The 21,532-nt window shown below is 43.4% G+C and overlaps 2 protein-coding genes across 3 annotated transcripts in view; both read left to right on the top strand.

The window, feature by feature from the left end:
* Window positions 1-7,767: 7,767 nt before the first annotated feature.
* Window positions 7,768-20,629, top strand: LOC138764987 (translocator protein-like). 2 transcript variants are annotated; one of them, XM_069941543.1, is made up of 4 exons: window positions 7,768-7,917; window positions 14,850-15,034; window positions 16,137-16,275; window positions 19,981-20,629. In XM_069941543.1, the coding sequence occupies exons 2-4, from the start codon at window positions 14,853-14,855 to the stop codon at window positions 20,152-20,154; spliced, it is 495 nt and encodes a 164-aa protein (XP_069797644.1). In that variant the 5' UTR covers window positions 7,768-7,917; window positions 14,850-14,852; the 3' UTR covers window positions 20,155-20,629. The 2 variants fall into 2 exon arrangements, with proteins under 2 accessions (XP_069797644.1, XP_069797645.1); XM_069941544.1 differs by lacking the exon at window positions 7,768-7,917 and adding an exon at window positions 7,965-8,056.
* A 71-nt stretch (window positions 20,630-20,700) lies between these two features.
* The window catches only part of apobec2a (apolipoprotein B mRNA editing enzyme, catalytic polypeptide-like 2a), a 43,328-nt gene continuing 42,496 nt past the window's right edge, over window positions 20,701-21,532 (top strand). The window contains exon 1 of the mRNA XM_069941523.1: window positions 20,701-20,930. Within this exon, the coding sequence (XP_069797624.1) occupies window positions 20,787-20,930 (144 nt within the window). The 5' untranslated portion in view covers window positions 20,701-20,786. The remainder of the gene's footprint in view (window positions 20,931-21,532) is intronic.

Genomic DNA, 21,532 nt, shown 5'->3' with positions numbered 1-21,532 from the left:
TGCCTGCAGGAAAAAGAATTCTGAGTTATTTGTGATGTTATGTACTCTGACAATATATCTGAACTTCAAAGCTACAGGGGAGGAATTGACAATATACAGAAATGGAAAATATGAATATGACACTAAGGATGTGAAAAGGTTTTGCAGGGTTTTCCTTTGTACATAGTTTTATTGTGAATAAAGTTTATAACATATAACCATTTATGGAGCGGAAACAGGCCATGTTGGCCTTTCGAGTCCGCACCAGTTCACTGATTTTGTGTGCCCTTTTCAGGCATTGGTCCCGGTAGATCTCTTTGGAGAGAAAGGGAGTAAACAGATACTCATTGACTCTTTGTTTATATTTTGGCAGATGATGTCTGACTTGTGTCTTAATATCACTTTTAGGCTTTAGTTTCTATATCCAGTATTTGCAGTAATTTTTGTGACTTTCAGGTGGGTGTTTTTATTTCTTTGAAACTATTTAATCTTTTAAGAGTATTTGAATACATAAATAGATCTTGGTTTAAGGTATTTTTAGGAGAATGTCATTTCTCTCTTGGTTTTGAAGTAAAAGTATTCATTATGGACCTTTAAATCAACCCCCTTCCCCCCCCCCCCCCCACCCCTCCCCCCCCCCAACTCTCATGACTCAAGAGCAGGTTCACAATAAACCAAGCTGAAAGCAGTAAACACATCTCATTGGATTTGGATTGTAAGAATTGCAGTTTCTTTATAAAGCCATATTATGCGCTCTAATCTAACCAATTGGCCATATAGTGCTAATGGCCACCTAATTTGTTTTAGCAGAAATAGGCTATTCACTATAATTATTTACAAAAGAAACCATTCACACCCTTAGTGTCATATCCATGCATCTAATTACACCATTACCACTGCTGTGAGCCTGGAATGTGGCTCATAGCCCCCTCTATTGGTACTTGAGAAGACATTGCCACCTGCGAACTGGAGAACAGCAACACCACAGAGGGACATAAGGTCCATTTAGGTTGTTAGGAAGTTAATGTTGAGGCACATAAGATGACCAAAATCTTGGTGAAAAGTAGATTTCAAACAGCATTTTTAAATAAGAGAACTGGAGAGGTTTTGCAAGGGAAATTCCAAAACTTGGGATTCTGGGAGCTAAAGGTACTGCCACAAAAAGAAATGCAGCAATAAGCAAGGGTTCAGTGCTGGAACAGTGCATATATCTCATGGGGTTAGCATCTTGGCGCCTCACAGTTTGGCGGGCAGCAACCTCCTTTGAAGAAGACCGCAGAGCCCACCTCACTGACAAAAGGCAAAGGAGGAAAAACCCAACACCCAACCCCAACCAACCAATTTTCCCCTGCAGCCGCTGCAACCGTGTCTGCCTGTCCTGCATCGGACTTGTCAGCCACAAACGAGCCTGCAGCTGACGTGGACTTTTACCCCCTCCATAAATCTTCGTCCGCGAAGCCAAGCCAAAGAAGAAAGAGGGCCAGGGAAAGTGAGAATTTAAACATTGAAATATAAGAAGGTAATAGGAGCAGGACTCTCACTCAGACCTCAAGTCTGCCTTGTTTGCTGTGAGCATGGTTGATCTTCGCTACCTTAATTTCCCTTCCTCGTGGCCTGATCTTTCAAACCCACAAATGCTGGAGGAACGTGGAGGGCCAGGAAACATTTATGGAAGAAAATAGGGGAGACAATGTTTCACGCTGAATCCCTTCATCAGGACGCCCAGTTTTCCAGTATCCACACAGTCTCCCTCCTTTACCTCCTGTTGTATCTACTTTCTTTCTGTGCCTCCCCAACTCACTAGACAGACATCGAGCCAACAGATGAGAGTAAATAGGATGAGTATTAAAAATCTGTGCTGACCAACTTACCAATGTATTCACAGATATCTTCAACATCTCATTCCAGCAAGGCATGATACAAACAGGCGCCAATCACACTGGTGCTCAAGTAGCGACCTGTCTTAATGATTATCGACCAGTAGTACTAACATCAACAGTTTTGAAAGTCCAGGGTCAGCGCCAGAACTAATGTTGGGGAGGGGCATTAGCATGTTGGGGGCGGGGGGCGCACATAACCTCACTCAGCAGGGTTGGGTGGGGTGGTGTTGGATGCTACCTGCTGACAAACATTAACATCATCTGCCCCTCCATTGTAGGTGACGAGAGCACTGATTTTATTGCATCGAGTGTCACTAGTGACGCTAGAGGGGTGGGGGTTGCTCTGATGCCAAGCGAAGACCATGATCATATGGGAGGGCACAGCACCTCGCTTGGGAAGTGGGCAATGCCTGCAGATACCCCACCCCCCAGCACTGACCCTGTGAAAGGTTCGTGTTGAAGCATATCAATGTTAACTGATTAATTTCATAGCCAACCTGACCAGAATGTTTGGTAACATAGGATCACTGGCCAGTTGAAGGTGCAGGACATTCTGGGCATGGGGCAGTTGGATGCAGAGTTGAACAACTTATAAAAATGCTTGTGCAAAGTTAGATAATTTGGACCATCATAAACAAACCTCACAATAGTACTCTAAATGAATTCCTCAAACCAGGAATTCTAATGAGGCTGTCATTCCATCATTTAATTTTACATATTCTATCATTTAATTTTACATTCATGTAGGATAGTTTCTGTTGCCTCGAGTTTAAATATTAATTGGTTCAAAAATTGAGGGCGGCATGGTTAGCATAGCGGATAACGCAACACCAGGCCATTTCAGGTGGACCCTCCGCCTTGAGGCTGGCGGCAGATTCACCTTTCAGGTGGCAGCCTTAAAAGGCTGCTGCAGCGTTAACTGTAGTCAAAAACATTTTAAACTATGTCAATGATATAAATTAGGTTAATATGAATTGAACATTACTGCAGCACCCTTAATTTACAACTTTAATTAACTAAAGTCAGACAAATCTGTTCACAACAGGCCTGACTTGCCCTTTTCTTTAATATTTCGCTTTTCAGTAGCTTTGCAGTTTAATCCTAGGGACTGTCCTAGTGATAAATAATATAGTTTGGTTATCGACTATAATGCCTTGCAGGATAATATAGATTGGTTTTCAATTGTAATGGCTGGCATGTTGCATAGGACCACTAGGGAATAAGAAGCAGTAAAGGTGGAATGAAGTCCGCGCCTATTTGAACTCAACCTAAGAGTGTTGCCTTTATTTGTCCTCAGGATTCGACATTGGTGACGAGGATGAACTGAGATTCTTAATATTTAGCTACACAGAAGAAAATATGGCACTTGGAGGAATTGAAGCCACAGGAATTAAAAGTTTGGCTCCATTCGACCCGACTGGAGAATCAAGCCTAGTTAGTGCTCGCTGGGGGGCTTGGTACGAGGAGTTCGGTTTGTATGCCGACAGCTTGGGACTGTTTGTCGATGGGGCGATGCCGGCGGAGCTCAAACGGAGGAGGGCTCTATTCTTGTATACAGCTGGGGCTGCAGTGCGCGAGATTTTCAAGATGCTGGATGACACGGGGAACAAAGGTGATTATAACAGGGCTGTCGACGCCTTGAAAAAGCATTTTGTTGTGGCATCAAACGCCACATTCCAACAGCATGTCTTTTGACAGATCAAACAGGGATATGGAAAGCAAAGGACAGGAACGTGGCAAGCACACTAGTTATTCAGAATGCGGCTGTGAATGTTATCGATGTGACAATATCAGACATTTTGGCAGGGATTTGTGCTGTTCGGCCAGAGGTCAAGTGTACAGAAGCTGTGGTAGAAATGGCCATTTTGCCAAGACATGCAGAGCCCCACCCTAGGCAAGAGGTGAACCAGGACATACAAATAATTGTGAAGGAAGGTCGAGGGACGGACAAAATGTGCATCATGTTGAAAAGGGTATATGTGAATGTGAACGTACACATGTTGACGATCAGGAAAAAAAAACTGAAACTCGATATGCTTTTGCATTAACAATAAACATGCAAATGCAACATCATGGACAGAGTATCGTGGGAGGAACTGAAAAAGAAAAAAAGATAAAATGTATAACCAGAAGATGTGAGAAAAAGTTGTTTCATACACTGCATTGAAGCCACTTCAAACAATTAGATGCTTTACAGCAGAGGTGCAGGTGGATATCCAGAGTAATCTTACTCCACCTATCACGATGGCAGAGTCTGTAGTCATAGAGGAACAAGGGGGACCTCTGAATGTGAACTCAGAGCAATCCTACATTGACCTGAAGGAGGATTTGGAAAACTAAGGAACAGGCAGATCAAACAAAATATAGATCCAGAGGTCAGGGCAGTAACACAACCCATGAGAAGGACACCATTTGGGCTGAGGGAGAAAGTAGAAGCAAAAATATATGAACTTATCCAACAAGGAACCAACACCATGTGTCAGCCCAGTCAATGTAGTCCTGAAACCTAATGGAGAGATCAGACTATGTATTGATATGAGGAGAGCAAATGAAGCAGTAGTGAGGGAAAGGCACCCCATTCCGTCAGTGGATGAAGTCCTACAGAACTATCGATGAGCAAAGTCTTCTCAAAGTTGGATTTGAAATGGGGTTTCCACCAGCTGGAACTAGAGCCAGAGTCAAGAGAAATCACTACATTCCTCACACATTGTGGACTGTTTAGATACAAGAGGTTACTATTTGGTGTAAATGCTGCTCCAGAGATCTATCAACATGAAATCCACAAAGTGTTCCAAGGAGTTCCAGGCACAGCTAACATCTCAGATGATATCATTGTCCATGGTGCCACACATGAGGAACACAATGAGAGACTTAGACAGACATTAGCCTGGTTGAGAGATGCTGGATTGACAGTGAATGCAGACAAATGTTTGCTGGGTGTATCTGAGAAGGTGTTCATGGGTCACAAGCTGACTAGTGAAGGTATCAATCCAACTGAAGATAAAATCAAGGCAGTTGCAGAGGTTCGAGAACCAAGAAATGCAACAGAAGTGAAGAGCTTCCTGGGCCTGGTGAATTTTTGTGCCATGTTCATACTAAATTTAGCAACTATTGCAGAACCACTGAGAAGGCCAACAAGTGTTCACTTTGTGTTCGGACCTGACCAAAGGAAGGCATTTCAGAAATTGAAAAGAAGCCTAATAAGTGCACATACATTGGGATATTGTGATCCAAAGGCTCAGACACAAGTCATAGCTGATGCTAGCCCAGTGTGACCTAGTTTAGAAGCAAGGGGAACAATAGAGGGTGATTGCAAGTCACTTACTGATGTTGAAAGATGCTATTCACAAAAAGAGAAGGAGGCTTTGGGATTCGTATGGGCCTACGAACATTTCCATGCTTATCTATGTGGCATAGAATTCCAGCTCTTAACTGATCACAGACTATTGGAAGCAATTTATTCTCCGAGATTGAAGCCGTGTGCTAGAATTGAAAGATTGATCCTGAGACTACCACAATATCGCTACAGGGTGATTTACATAGCAGGGAAAAACAATATTGCCAATTCACTATCAAGGCTGCTGAAAGACGATGCAGTAAAGCACTCAACGCTTGAGATGGAGGCTGAATCGTTCGTGAGAGATAAATTGGGGCAGGTTTTTTAGTGTAGGTCACATACACTTTAAAACAGATCTTATTTAAAATACTGGAGCTCTGCTCATGCTGGACAGGCCGGCTCCAAGAGTCTTTGCAAAAGCTTTGGAGAATGCCCAAGAAACTTCACTAATGGATTGTTGTTTACAAAAAGGCAACCAATGAAAGAACTTGTCAGAGCCGCATTCTGTCTTCAGTGGAACTTCTTGTTATAAGGGGGTCATGTAGTTTTGCAAGCAGAGAGAGTAAAACAGGTTTTCTCTCTGAGAGAGAGAGAGCAAAGGGGAATTCAGTTCTGCAGTTGTACAGTCAGCAGCAGCTGCTGGGACTGGAACAGGACAAGCTGGCAAGCTTATGGAAAACCCCATTTGGAAGATGGTTTGTGAGTGCTTAGTTCAGCCTGGTCAAAGTCCTTGTGGTTCATCCAAGAGGAGAGGACTGGCTGTTAAATGTTTCACTTGAAATAAGAGAAACAAAAAGGAACTCTGTGGTGACCTGAAAGAAAGAGGTTATCATCTGGAAAACCCTGAGGGGGCAAGTTTCTTCAGCAAGACACTGAAGTGGATGATTAAAAAGGAATCAGTTGTGGGTGGCCAGCGAACAACAAATCTCTCTCTGAAAACTGACAAGAACCTTCCTGAGCAGTAACCATTTTTCTTTCAAACACCAAAGCTTGATGAATTTTATAAATGTTCAATTCTGTGCACAGAATAAGAATTGCCTGCAACCAGTGAACTTGGAGGAATGAAAAGTGAGATTGGACTATGAATCAAAGAACTTTTCTGAATTTACACACACATTACATACATGTGCGTTTAGAATTAGAAGGGGGGGTTAAGTTGGGTTAGTTAATAGTAATAAGTTAAAGTTTGATCCTGTTTTCATATTCATTCTATATATCCTAAACTGTGCCAGTAGGGGGAATTCTTATTTACTTATTATTAATTATGTATAGTTTAATTCATTATTAATTCTATTTCTTTCTCAATATCTGGATTTTAAGAGGAGTTGGAGTAACTCAGAAGTAAGATTTGTAATTATTGGAGGATAGTTTGAGTGGATAAAAGGAATAGTAGGTTGAAGTAAGATTTGAAATTTTGGAGGTTAGTTTGGATATGTTGATATATAGTAATAAATGGAAGAAGTAGTTTATCTATATTAAATTTAATTAATTGATAAGGAATGATTAGAGATGAAGAGATGAATATGAGACTACTTGTAAATTGGAGGCCTGTATTTATAGGTTAAATATTAATTTGAGATTATTTTTATATCTATATGACCCTCCTCAAGGAATATCTGTAGAAATGCACACAATGATATTGTGTTATGAAGAGTAACTTCTGAAATAATCCTCTATTTTCTATATCTATTTAATTATTTCTATCTATTATTTTCTTTATCTTTTGGGAGTTTTAGGAGGGAGGGGTTGGGGATTAAACACAATGTACTCTATGTATGAGTAATTAAACTTGAAAATAAAATATAAGGAAAAAATAATACATTTCCACTGAAACACTGCACAAAATATAGACAGTCATTTTCATGTCACCTGGTGCACGCAACCCCCCCCCCCCCCCCCCACTTGGTACCCCACCATCCACGCAACCTCCCCCCCTTTGGCACCCCACCATCCGTGCAAGCCCCCCGCCTTCCACTCGGCACCTCACTATCGACGCAGCCCCACCCCCCCACCATCCGCGCAACCCCCCCCCCCTTGACATCCCACCATCCACGCAACCCCACTGGCCCCCCACCATCTGCGCAACCCCACTCTGGCGTCCCAACGAAAGGGCCTGCACCCTGCCAAGGTGAATGAGAGAGGGCGGCTGCTCTCTGCTGGAGGGGACACACTGCCTTCCCGCTCAGATCACTGGTTGAATGTTGCAACTTGCTCCTGCCACAGTGGACTACTCTTCATTGGTACTAGAAATGATAACACTGCGGTGATATGTAATGACACCACTAGGTCACCAGGGGTCATATAAAGCAGTCCAGAGCGACAGTCTAGCCTTCCAGGTTGGTCTTGCAGAGTTTATTAAACTCGCACTGCTGGTGTGGTTCTTGTCAGTGCAAACAGCACAGTAACAAAAGAAAAACACGAACGTGTCACTGAACACAAACAAGCTTTGCACTGTTTCCTTTGTGGACTCACCAATGTGAAAAGGCTGCCCTGTGAAACGACCTCGCTTGTGGTAACAGTTCCCAAGTAGCGTCGCTGCGGAGGGGGGACAAGCTGCAGGCGAGGGGAAGGCATTGGCCCGCCCGTGCATGTTCTGCCCCGTTGTCATTGGCCTCCGTCGCTCACTCCCCGCCCTGCGAGCACATCCACCAAGGTCATTGAGCTTTGGCGTTCGCCCGGGACAAGCGCACGGGGAGTAACTCGCAAGCCGGAGTCGTGACTGTGAGTGTCATTTCACGGGGACTGCCCGAGGAAAGTGAGGTGCCGTGTGTGAGCTGCTCGGAGGCGGGGATCGGCCCCACGTGTATCTGCCCTGCCCCGGGATGTCGGCACGGAACCGGCATTTCTCCGCTTTGGAAGAGTAGGTGCAGCACCCGGGTTTGGCGGCCAGGGAGTTTACAATGAGGGAGGGAGAGAGAGAGATAGAGAGGGAGGAAGAGAAGGAGAGAGGGAGGAAGAGAAGGAGAGAGGGAGGAAGAGAAGGAGAGAGGGAGGAAGAGAAGGAGAGAGGGAGGGAGAGAAGGAGAGAGGGAGGGAGAGAAGGAGGGAGGGAGGAAGGGAAGGAGAGAGGGAGGAAGGGAAGGCGAGAGGGAGGAAGAGAGGGAGGAAGAGGAGAGAGGGAGGGAGAGAAGGAGGGAGGGAGGAAGGGAAGGAGAGAGGGAGGAAGAGAAGGAGAGAGGGAGGAAGAAAAGGAGAGGGAGGAAAGAAAAGGAGAGAGGGAGGGAGGAAAAGAAGGAGAGCGGGAGGGAGGGAAGGAGAGCGGGAGGGAGGGAAGGAGAGCGGGAGGGAGGGAAGGAGAGCGGGAGGGAGGGAAGGAGAGAGGGAGGGAGAGAAGGAGGGAGGGAGGAAGGGAAGGAGAGAGGAAGGAAGAGAAGGAGAGAGGGAGGAAGAAAAGGAGAGGGAGGAAAGAAAAGGAGAGAGGGAGGGAGGAAAAGAAGGAGAGAGGGAGGGAGGAAAAGAAGGAGAGAGGGAGGGAGGAAAAGAAGGAGAGCGGGAGGGAGGGAAGGAGAGTGGGAGGGAGGGAAGGAGAGTGGGAGGGAGGGAAGGAGAGAGGGAGGGAGGGAAGGAGAGAGGGAGGGAGGGAAGGAGAGAGGAAGGGAGGGAAGGAGAGAGGGAGGGGAAGGAAGGGGAGAGGAAGGAGAGAGGGAGGGAAGGAGAGAGGGAGGAAGGAGAGAGGGAGGAAGAGAAGAAGGGAGAGAGGAAGAGGAGGGCGGGAGAAGAGAAGGAGAGAGGGAGGAAGAGAAGGAGAGAGGGAGGAAGAGAAGGAGAGAGGGAGGAAGAGAAGGAGAGAGGGAGGAAGAGAAGGAGAGAGGGAGGAAGAGAAGGAGAGAGGGAGGAAGAGAAGGAGAGAGGGAGGAAGAGAAGGAGAGAGCGAGGAAGAGAAGGAGAGAGGGAGGAAGAGAAGGAGAGAGGGAGGAAGAGAAGGAGAGAGGGAGGAAGAGAAGGAGAGAGGGAGGAAGAGAAGGAGAGAGGGAGGAAGAGAAGGAGAGAGGGAGGAAGAGAAGGAGAGAGGGAGGAAGAGAAGGAGAGAGGGAGGAAGAGGAGAGAGGGAGGAAGAGAAGGAGAGAGGGAGGAAGAGAAGGAGAGAGGGAGGAAGAGGAAGGGAGGGAAGGAGAGAGGGAGGGAGGGAAGGAGAGAGGGAGGGAGGGAAGGAGAGAGGGAGGGAGGGAAGGAGAGAGGGAGGGAGGGAAGGAGAGAGGGAGGGAGGGAAGGAGAGAGGGAGGGAGGGAAGGAAGGGGAGAGGGAGGGAAGGAAGGGGAGAGGGAGGGAAGGAGAGAGGGAGGAAGGAGAGAGGGAGGAAGAGAAGAAGGGAGAGAGGAAGAGGAGGGCGGGAGAAGAGAAGGAGAGAGGGAGGAAGAGAAGGAGAGAGGGAGGAAGAGAAGGAGAGAGGGAGGAAGAGAAGGAGAGAGGGAGGAAGAGAAGGAGAGAGGGAGGAAGAGAAGGAGAGAGGGAGGAAGAGAAGGAGAGAGGGAGGAGAGAAGGAGAGAGGGAGGAAGAGAAGGAGAGAGGGAGGAAGAGAAGGAGAGAGGGAGGAAGAGAAGGAGAGAGGGAGGAAGAGAAGGAGAGAGGGAGGAAGAGAAGGAGAGAGGGAGGAAGAGAAGGAGAGAGGGAGGAAGAGAAGGAGAGAGGGAGGAAGAGAAGGAGAGAGGGAGGAAGAGAAGGAGAGAGGGAGGAAGAGAAGGAGAGAGGGAGGAAGAGAAGGAGAGAGGGAGGAAGAGAAGGAGAGAGGGAGGAAGAGAAGGAGAGAGGGAGGAAGAGAAGGAGAGAGGGAGGAAGAGAAGGAGAGAGGGAGGAAGAGAAGGAGAGAGGGGGAGAAGGAGGGAATGCACTCCAAGAAATGCTGGGTCCGCTGTCAACGAGCAAAGTGTTACCAATCAAAAGTACTGTGGGAGAAGTTCAGGGGGGTGGCTCTGGAGATGGTGGCTGGTCTGGTTATCTACTTGCAAAATGCTGCAGGTTTTGGAATTGCCATGTGGCCACAGTATTTAAGAAAGGCTGGAATAATAAAATAAGGAAAACTAATCTGGCTTTGGCAATTTGGAACCTATAATAAAGAATATGGTTTCAACTCGCTAATAAAAATAACAATATGGCTGAGCAGATGCAACTGGGTTTACGAGTAACGGGGGTGGGTGTGTTTGCCTTATCTGAAGGCAAGAACGTAAACCCATCACAACATAGTACAGGCTCTTCAGCCCACGATGTGGTGCCGACCCATGTAAACCTACTCAACAACAATCTAATCCTTCCCTAGTTTTCTTACATGGACCTCTATAAATCTCTGGTGAGACCACAGTTAGAATATTGTGTTCCATTCTGGTCACCTCATTACAGGAAGGATGCAGAAGCTATGGGGAAGGTGTAGTGGAGATTTACCAGGATGTTGCCTGGATTGGGAAATGTGTCTTGTGAGATAGGATTAGCAGAACAAGGGCTTTTCTTTTTGGAGTATAGGATAAGATAAGCGTATACAGAGCCGTTGTCATACCCACACTCCTGTTCGGCTCCGAATCATGGGTCCTCTACCGGCACCACCTACGGCTCCTAGAATGCTTCCACCAGCGTTGTCTCCGCTCCATCCTCAACATCCATTGGAGCGCTTATACCCCTAACGTCGAAGTACTCGAGATGGCAGAGGTCGACAGCATCGAGTCCACGCTGCTGAAGATCCAGCTGCGCTGGATGGGTCACGTCTCCAGAATGGAGGACCATCGCCTTCCCAAGATCGTGTTATATGGCGAGCTCTCCACTGGCCACCGTGACAGAGGTACACCAAAGAAAAGGTACAAGGACTGCCTAAAGAAATCTCTTGGTGCCTGCCACATTGACCACCGCCAGTGGGCTGATAACGCCTCAAACCGTGCATCTTGGCGCCTCACAGTTTGGCGGGCAGCAACCTCCTTTGAAGAAGACTGCAGAGCCCACCTCACTGACAAAAGGCAAAGGAGGAAAAACCCAACACCCAACCCCAACCAACAAATTTTCCCTTGCAACCGCTGCAATCGTGTCTGCCTGTCCCGCATCGGACTTGTCAGCCACAAATGAGCCTGCAGCTGACGTGGACTTTTTACCCCCTCCATAAATCTTCGTCCGCGAAGCCAAGCCAAAGAAAGAAAGAAGAAGAAATAGGATAAGAGGTGACTAAATAGGGGTCTGCAAGATTATGAGAGGCATAGATAAGTAGACAGCCAACACCTTGATCCTAGGGTGGGAGCAGCAAACACCAGAGGATATCTGTACAAAGTGAAGGGGGGAAAATTTAGGGAAGACTGTCTTTTTATACAGAGTTGTGGGTGCCTGGAATGCATTGCCAGGGGTGGTGGTGAAGGCTGGAACGATAGGGGCTTTTAAGAGAGACAGGCCCATGGACGAAAGAAAAATGGAGGATTATGAGGTAGGAATAGTTTAGATGTTTTGGGGTTTGGGGGGTTGATTGGCATAACATGATGGACTAAAGGGCATGTACACTGCTGTAATGTTCTGTATTCATGTGTCTATCTGAGATTCTTGAATTTTGCTACTGTAATAGCTTTCACCACCATCCAGGCACCCACAATTGGAAAAAAGAATTGTAAATAATATGAAAGATTGCAATATTAGTTGATTAACCACGAGCAAACAAAGATTAGGCATAAATGTGACTTCAGTTTGGCATGCTGTGACTGGTGGGTTCCCAGTGTCTGTCTGGGATTTCCTCTTCAGTGCTGGATTGTACACCTCTCTCCCAGTTAACAAAGGTTTTAGGTTTCTCAAGAGCTCTTCACTATGCAAATGTGTATAAAGCCTTTTGTGTGGGGCATACTACTTATTAATAGACAGTGAGAAAAATAAGCTTGGTAGCCTAAGGATGTAAAATTATAGTGTTTTGACATGCTGAGATTTTCAAGTCATTAATGGAATGGCCATATTTGCCAGGTAGAAGACAATAGGTGCTCGGCACTCTTGCTATCAGAAAGATTGTAATATTACTTTGAAAGATTATCTGAAAATGTGTTCTCTTTTGGTTGGGTGACAAATTAAACTATATTGTAGCAAAGGTTTGTTAAGTAGGTGATTTTGCTAACTACAGGAAGGTTGAATGCACCAGATTTGTTGAGAACTGAGATGAAAGTGGGAATGTGAATAGTTTTTTTTCCCAACAGAGGTGCAGACTAACATACTTCTGACTGAAGGAGTTTGCACACCGAATAACTCTCGGTACTCCCAGCTTTCAAAGACCATTTTGAAAACAGTTCAACAATAAACAAAATGTTTTTTAATGATAAAATTTTATATGTTTAATTAATTTGACATGAATCTATTAGAAATTAAATCCAACTTCACCAAATCATCAATGCTGCTTTACAAGCTTTGCAACAGTACACGCCTTTCGTATTGCAGTATAAATTTCTAACATTGACAGCCATATTTAGAACACTGTACTAAAACCCAAATTAAAATTTACATATAAACTTTGTAAGAGCCTGATGTGCTTTTTATTTGGCTCCTACAAATGCCTACAGTTGGCTTTGACATTATACTGTTAATTTTGTAAAGTACAGAAAAACATACAGTAAATATTCATACTTGGAGAACTAGCAACAATTGTTTGACTAAATACACTGGTTTAAAAACTTTTGCACAGGCTTAATTCTTTGCAGCTTGACCATTTTCCCTATGCATCTCTCTGCAGCTTTAACAATTTCTGGTTATCGATTGCTACTTTAAAATTTGGACACAACAACAAAAAACTTTACCGTTAGTGGTTTTAGTCCCATTTAATGGTTGTTTGGAATAACACAAGACCTGCTGTAATTATTACTTGTCAAAGGTTTTGGCAATTAATTAATTACTCAGCACACAGTGAATTGAACTGATCATTTTGCCATTGGATTGCACAGAATGGAGCATAAATTGTGGATTTCTGCCAACCATCTCTGGACAGACCCAAGATTTCCTTCACAACCATGCATTTACAAAGAAAGGCTACTATTGCTTACCTGCAATCAGATTCACTTATAGCAGTTATTAGTAGAATTTTATGTTTAGTACTTATTTCACTTGAACAAATTAAGCAATTTAAAGAATTCCTAAGAGCCCAGTCTACTTTTAAAAATAGTTTAACTTTTTAAAATATTTTCTTTGGGAAACTTTATATTATGTTTGAGACACTAGATGTAAGAATCTGGAGCAGACCCCCAAACTGCTGGAGGAACTCAGCGAGTTTGAGGCATCTATAAGGGAAAAGGAATGACCAACATTTTGGGTCGAGACCCTGCATCCCTAAATGTAGCCCAACCCATTGAGTTCCTCCAGCGGGTTACTGTTTTTGGTTCACATGGGAATGTGAATAGTGATGCAATGTGGATGCAGAGAGGCATCAAGGTCATAGACGAGCTAAGTTATTTCTGTTTCTTTGTGGGAACTTGCTGTGTAAAATTGGTGGCCACACATACAAAAATGCTTTGCATCTTCCTGAAGTTGCGAATGGGTCCATGGAAATGATAGTTAATTTGTAACTTCAACTTTTTTTCTCTATTAAAGATCGCAAGATATAGGAGGAGTACTAGGTTTATGAAATCTGCTCCACCATTCTAATCATGAGCTGATTGATCCATCCACCCACTCAGTCCCACTCCCTGGCCTTCTACCTGTAACTCTTGATGCCCTGACTAATCAAATACTGCACACAGCAGGTCAAGATGCACAGAAATGTTGGAGGAACTCAGCAGGTCTCGAGGCATCTGTATACTTTTGTGTTTTATTGTGCCTGGAATGGGCTGCCAGGGACAGTGGTGGAAGCTGGCACAATAATCGTGTTGAAGAGACTTCTAAATGTATACATGAAAGAGAGGAATATGTATCAGATATTTAGTTTAATTCGTTATTGTTCTCTGTATAATTTGTCATGGGCCAAATGTCCTGTTCTTGTGCTGCGTTATTCTAATAATAAGATTATTGTCACATACATTGTACGATGTATAAATTCACCAAAATTCTTGCTGCAGCTGAATTTAAAAAAAATGACAGTGTATTAAATTAAAAAGAGATAATAAATATAAAATATAGGTTGAAAATATTCAGTTACCATAAAGCAAGGAAAAAACGTGGACATTACAGTCTGAGCAGTCTATGATTAGTGTAACAGGGGGAGGTTCAAGAGCCTGATAGCCATTGGAAAGAACCTATTCTTAAAAATGTGGATCTCCTGGTCTTCAGGGCTTCTGTACCTTCTGCCCAATGGTAACTGAGAAGAGTTCTCATGATGTTCTGGATATTAATTATTTTATGGTTCTTCCTACATCAAGCTGTAGGTCCTTGTGTAAAAGGCACAGAGGGGGAAAAAAAGTTATTCAAGTAAATTGCTTCATTTTTATCTGTGGTGGAAGGTACTTTGGCGAAGAAATATATAACAATTAAGTGCAGCTTTATGGGCCTTTGTGAGAAGCATTTTAATCCTCAATTGGGCAGACTGGCCTTTTTCGATTATATTTTCTCTCTCTCTCTCTCTCTCTCTCTCTCTCTCTCTCTCTCTCTCTCTCTCTCTCTCTCTCTCTCTCTCTCTCTCTCTTGGTACACCTTGCTCACAATATTTTGAGATCAACACTCAAACATCTTACTCTATTTGACTCAGGGAAACTGAAGATTTGTTTTTTTTGTGTGTGATTTTGCAGAGCATGGCACCTGTATGGGCCCAGATTGCTGGATTTGCCACATTTCCTCACGTTGGAGGATTTTTTGGATGGTACTTTACAAGGTCACATGTCCATACATGGTATGAGAACCTGAAAAAACCGGCATGGCGCCCTCCTAACAAGATGTTCCCTCTAGCATGGACTGCACTGTACACTGGAATGGGGTAAGTGCAGTTCTATAGAATTCATTGTAAAAATAAAATGTGAGCCATGTAGAATATTATGCACTTCCCTGGTAAATTGATTTGTTGATGGAGATATAAGATAGTAACATGCCTTTCCGGCCCACAAGCCAGCACCACCCAAATACACCCACATTACCAATTAAAACTACTAACCCTTTGCATCTTTAGAACATGTGAATACACTGAAGAAACCCACGCGGTCACAAGGAGAACTATAAATTCCTTTTAGTCAGCGTTGGATGAACCTAGCTGGAGTTGTTATAGTGTTGTGCTAACCATGTTTTATTTGGTTGCTGCTTTTAACTTTCTGTGAACTGTGGTCCCCCAAATTATTGGGTTAATATTGTAATTTCACTACCTAGTCCAGGGTAGGTTTACCCTTAGCATTTCAGTTGTTCGGATTAGAGCAAACGAAAAGTAATGTAACTGGAATGAATGTGATTAGATTTTGCTTCTTGTAACTGTGCTGGGGTTGCATTTTATCAGTGCTTATGGAAAAATCAGACTTAAATGAAATTATTACTCTTTTATGTTAGTTGATATAAAATCTGGGCTCACCAGGATTTAAAAATAAAAGATAGAATACAGCATTATTAGAGGGAGCTGACATGTGAGATCATAATGAAAAGAAATTAAAGAGTAAAAGAGGACAAAGAGGAAGAAATGGGATGTTGGTCATGTTAAGATTAATGTATGAGGAAAGGATTGAATGTGTTGTGCTTAGTGTGTGCCAGTTGAGGATTATAAGACTTTCCCCTGTCCGTAACCAGGAGTGCATATAAATTGCAAAGCCAATCACAAGCTGCTGCTTTTAAAAAAAAAAATTTGCATCGTATGTGCCAGACATGGAATGAAAGCAAGCATTAATGAATGAGGTAAATGCATCACTCTCCGGCTTCAAACAAGGAGGTGTGATGGGAATGGAGTCTTGTGTGTACAGACGTTTGTATGTGAAATAAAATCCTAGCTGCAGGCAAGGATGCTGATGGGTGGTTTCATCAATATATTGAATCCCAATTATTTTTTCTTGCTGAAGTGATTTTGCAAGAAGCTGCTAAATTGTCACTTTGTGTTTTCCCAGTTATGGCTCCTACTTAGTGTGGAAAGACGTTGGAGGTTTCACAAGTGAAGCACTTGTCCCTCTGGGGCTGTATGGGACCCAACTGGCTCTAAATTGGACCTGGACTCCAGTATTTTTTGGGGCACACAGACTAGACCTGGTATGCATTGGTGTCTTTTTTTCCCATCTTCTTGTAAAGGTGCTCTCATTCACGTTCGTCTCTTCTGTTACAAGGGCTATTATCACTTAACGTGTTCACATACTGTTGTCATTGCCACAATCCAACCAACTCTTAGTCCAGTACTGCCATTAGATTATCCAGGTGTCACCTTTTGTCAGTGTGCTGCCCATGGTGTTTCTGTGGGTTAATTCAGTTTTGCCCAAAATTTGGAGAAAGATTAGTAATAAAAGAAAAATAATGAGCTTGCATCAGGCGATGGGCCATGGAGCCTAATTCCTTTTTGACATTTTCTTCAACCCTCTCCTAGAACAGCCTACAATTAAATCTGATTCTAAGATAATACATTCTTGCTCTCGATACCCCCACTGAGGGCAAATACTTCCTCGGTCTCTTACCAGATCCTTCGGTTATTGTGAATACCTCAATAATATCAAGCTGTGTTTTTTTTTTCATATCATGTTTTTAGCCCTGGCATCATTCTGCGCTGCTCTCTAATGCTTTAAGTGGAACGTTCATTGTGCTTTGCCACCAGAAGTGGCAAAATTCTAAATGCCATCAGTTGAAGAGGTAATGTTGGGCAAGACATTGGGAAATGTCTTTAATTTCATTAAATGGCACGGGAAGCACAAAAGCAGACAAACACCCAATGGCACAAAAACAGCTTCTTTCCCCTCTGCCATCAAATTTCTGAATGGACAATGAACCACAGACACTACCTCACATTTTCTCTTCTTTTGCACTAATTTATTTATTTTAAAAAAAATGTAATTTAAAGCAATTTTTGCATTTCCAATGCTGCTACAAAAAAACGAATTTGATGACATGTTCAATGTGATACATTCTGATGCTGGCTCCCCAATTATAGAATACCGTCTCAGTTCTGCATCAGGAAAATAGCCTGATGGGGAGCTCAGAGCCATAACTGTTTCAAGTAGAAACACAAGTAACAGTTTAAAACAAACTGTTGCAAGTTCAGGATCTTGTCAGTAGCATCCATCACTTCCACTTTTTCAAACTCTCAGGCAGGACATTTCTCAACAGACCGGATGTGTAGTGTTAATTGATTTCTACAAAGAATATGAGGAAATAATATCAATGGTTGCTACATTTGTATCTTAACTAATTATTACTGAGTGAGTTCTAGAATTATATAGTGGTAGAATTATACCTTGCAGAAGCAAGCCTTCAACCCATTCTTATCCTTGCGCCCTCCTGCACCAATATAATTTGCCTGTATTTAAAAAAAATTATACATACAGCACAGTGACAGGCTCTTTTGTCCCACAAGCCCACCCCATCCAATTACAACTAATTGACCTACAACCCTGGTACCTTTTGAAGGGTGGGAGGAAGCCAGATCACCCGGAGGAAACTTGCGCAGATACAGGGAGGTCATACGGACTCCTATAGACAGCACTGGATTCGAACCCCATTCGCTGATTCTGTAACAAGGTTGTGCTAACCGTGCCAACACGGTTCACTCCATATCCTTGACATATTCATGAGCAAAGTTAAATATCCCATGTCTTGCAAATTTTACAGAAAAAACATTGTTCCCTGAGAGGATTATATCATTCTTTCTGCCTAATCAATTAATTTTAATGAAATACCTACTTTGGAAATTTATCCAACTTGCAAGATTACAAAAAATAACCAGCTGCTTTCAAATTTTCTCAACTATCCTGATGTTTCTTTCTTCAATATTAATGATTAACATTTTATTTCTGGCTCCCACAGTTAGCTGTATTGTATCTTGTGATAACGTGATTCCTTTCTCCTTGCAGTATCTGTTCAGAGGATGAGGACTTCCATTATAGGGCTTCAAAAAAATCCCCCTTAATCTCATCGATAAAGCCTATAATCAGCATTTCCTCTGTCTGTTTGTGGCCGAATTCCTCTGCATTGCTTGTGGTTCGAAGCTTTGACTTCCTGTAGCCGATCATTTCAATTCTCGCAACTGTTCCTGCAAAGCTATGTCTGTCCTTGACCTCATCCATTGTAAGGGTGAGCTAAATGTAAAGTGGAGGAAAAACGTATCATATTTCCCTTGGACGGCCTTAAATGTAATGAACATGAATTTTTCTAATTTTGGATCACTTCCACCTCCACATGGTTCACTATTTCTTTCTCGTCTTTACCTACTCATTCTTTTCTGTCTGACTCCCCACCCCTTCCCAGCAGTCTTTCCATCTCCTTGTCTCTCCACCTCTCACACCTTCTGTCCAATATCCTAACACCCCGAGGCTCCTCCCCTGCTTCTTCCACCTTCACATATGTAATATCACCCTTTTTTTTTACATTTGTCTCATAAAGAGCCTCAACCTGAAATGTTGACTGACCATTTCTACCCACGGATGCTGCCTGACCCACTGAGTTCCTCCAGCATCTCATTGTTTACTCAGGATTCCAGGATCTATAGTTTTTGCGTTTCTCTTTTGTAGGTAGTGCTATGGATAGATTGGAGGATATGAATTTCAAACTTAAAGTATTTTCGGTTCTCTGCTGAGCCAGATCAGTGTATCATGATTATGTTGGCTCTAAGAACATGCGGTAAATGTTGAGTACATCACAACAAAAGGAAAGGGAGCAAGAGTAGGTCATCTGGCCCATTAAAACCTGCTCTACCTTTCAACAAGTTGCCTGTGGGCCCTTAATTCCACTACTGTGCAAACAAAAACCTAATTGTAACAGTCCAGGACATCACAGGCAAAACCCTCCCCACCACTGAGTACATCTACAGAGAATGCTGCTGTCGGAGAGCAGTGCAATCATCAAAGACCCTCAGCACCCAGCACATGCTCTGTTCTCACTGCTGCCATCAGGAAAGAGGTCTAGGTGTCACAAGACTCACACCAGGTTCAGGAACAGCTGTTACCCCTTCTCAATTTGACTCCTCAATGATAAACTTAATCAGAGACTCATTTAAGGACTCTTCTGCACTTTATTGATGTTCTTTTTGTTCTCTCTGTATTGCACAGTCAGTTTGTTTACATTCATTATTTGTTTACAGCTCTTTGTCTACATGTTTATGCTGTGTGCAGTTTATTTTTTGGACTACCAATTAGTGGTAATTCTGCCATGCCTGCAGGTAAAAGGAATCTCAGGGTGTCTGATGTTATGTATGTATTCTGACAAGAAATCTGAATCTGAAATATATTTAATGAGGCCTCCTCTACAGCTTCCTTGGGCAGAGAATTACACAGATTTATGAGTCTCCTTGTCTCTGCCTTAAATCCACTTCCCTGAATATTGAGGCTGTATCCCCTAGTTCTAGTTTCATTTATCAGAGGAAAACATCTTGCCTATTTCTTTAACATTTTGTATGTTTCCATAAGAATTGCTCCCATTGTTTCCTATTCTAAATTCCAGAAAATTTAGTCTCAGGTGACAATCTATCCTTGGGCTTACTCCTGCTCCCCACCTACCACCCCCCACGCAGACAAAGGGAGAGTGCACAAAATCCTGACAGACGGTGCCAGATTTAAACCCAGGTAATTGACGCTGTAATAACTTTGTGCTAACTCCTACACTGTCTGTGCCAACCCAAAGGAGACCAGAACTACACACAGTGCTCATTAATACCCACATAGTTGCAGCAGAATCTCCATGCTTTTAAAATTCAATTAATTTATATTCAGTAATTCTGAGTCTTCCTCACTCATTTTCTATGTTTTGATTTCTTAGGCTTTGGCCAATATTCTTTGTCTGTATGGAACTGTGGTGGCGACAGTGGTTTCCTGGTACCCTATCAACAGGACAGCTACATTACTTATGGCGCCCTACCTTGCTTGGCTGACTCTTGCCACGACTCTTGCCTATTGTATATGGAGGGACAACCCCGATAAGAAAACCGAGTGAGGGGGCACATCAGTGGATGGGGTGCCTGCCTTTAGTGGTCCTTCCCATCTCGTCTACCACCACAAAGGACAGACCGCAGGAGGAAATTCAACCTTGCTGTGTCCTTTTTTTCTTTGTAATGGTAACAGATTACAGGCTTATCATTGATGAACATCTTCGCCAGGTTAATGTGTGTATGTAAGAAATGTAGACGAACAACACAAAAAAAGGCCACAGAACACTTGAAACTTGCCCCTTTACTACTTCTAGTACAGTATTAGAAGTGCAGAGATTCCAAGGGACAAACATTAAATTGGCCAAGTAGCTTTATGGTCCATTCTTTCAATGGGCCAATTCCCTCACTGCAACAACATCCCCAATGTCTCAGATTTTAAGTGATGTGCTGTCATTAGTGTTATCTTGAATCAATTAAACCATAAAATCTCTTAAACTTGTAACAAGAACACCATTTGAACAAATAAAGGTTGGCATGATATCACAGTGAGATGTGTTTGATACAGATGCATGAACATGTAATAATGGAGGAGTTTAAGCTTCAATTGTCTGGACACGTATAGATATTCCAGCCATAATTCAACCAATCATTTCTGTTGTCAGTATACTGCAACCTTCAACTCATTAACCTTTGGTTCATGCTCATGATGAGGAATGGAATACAATCTGAGAATGGAAATGATAAAAACACAATGCTGGAGAAACTCTGGTCAAACACCGTACTTTACATAGCAAAGATAAAGAAGCATAACCAACGTTTTGGGCCTGAGTGTTCCATCAAGGTAGGTAAATGCCTGAATAAAATATTGGTGGGGGAGGGGAGGGAGAAGCACAGGCCCAGGGGCATGAAGTAACAAATGGATAAGGGAGGGAGGGCACACCAGTAAATTAGGGAAGGATTCTGTGAATGGAGAGGGAAGCAGGTGGAGAGCTGGAGGGAAGGAGACAATGGGATAGTGAAGAGACCGTAAATGGGGAGTGGTCTAGGAGAAACCAGAGAAGTCGATGTTAATGCCATCCAGTGCCCAGATGGAATATTAGGCATTGCTCTATGTTGTGGTGGCCTCGGTTTGGCAGTGCAGGATGCCATGGTCAGATGTGTCAGCAAGGGAGTGGGGCATAGAATTGAAATGGTGGTGACTGGGAGATTCCTGTTGTTGATGTGGACGGAGTGAAGGCTCTCAGCGAAGCGATCTCCCAGTCTGTGTCCAGACTCCCCAAGGTAGAGAAGGCCACAACAGGAGCACTGGGCGCAGTCGACGACTCCTGCAGATTCATTCAGAAGTGTTGCTTCATTTGGAAGGATCAAACCAGTTTAGTTATTGAATGTGTCATGGATCGAAGATTGGTTGATTGGCTGCCCGTGACTTGTGGTGGTCTGCAG

This window comes from Narcine bancroftii, chromosome 5 (genome assembly GCF_036971445.1).
Source record: "Narcine bancroftii isolate sNarBan1 chromosome 5, sNarBan1.hap1, whole genome shotgun sequence".
In the NCBI taxonomy this organism is placed as follows: Eukaryota; Metazoa; Chordata; class Chondrichthyes; order Torpediniformes; family Narcinidae; genus Narcine; species Narcine bancroftii.
This window is presented reverse-complemented; position numbering and strand designations above follow the sequence as displayed.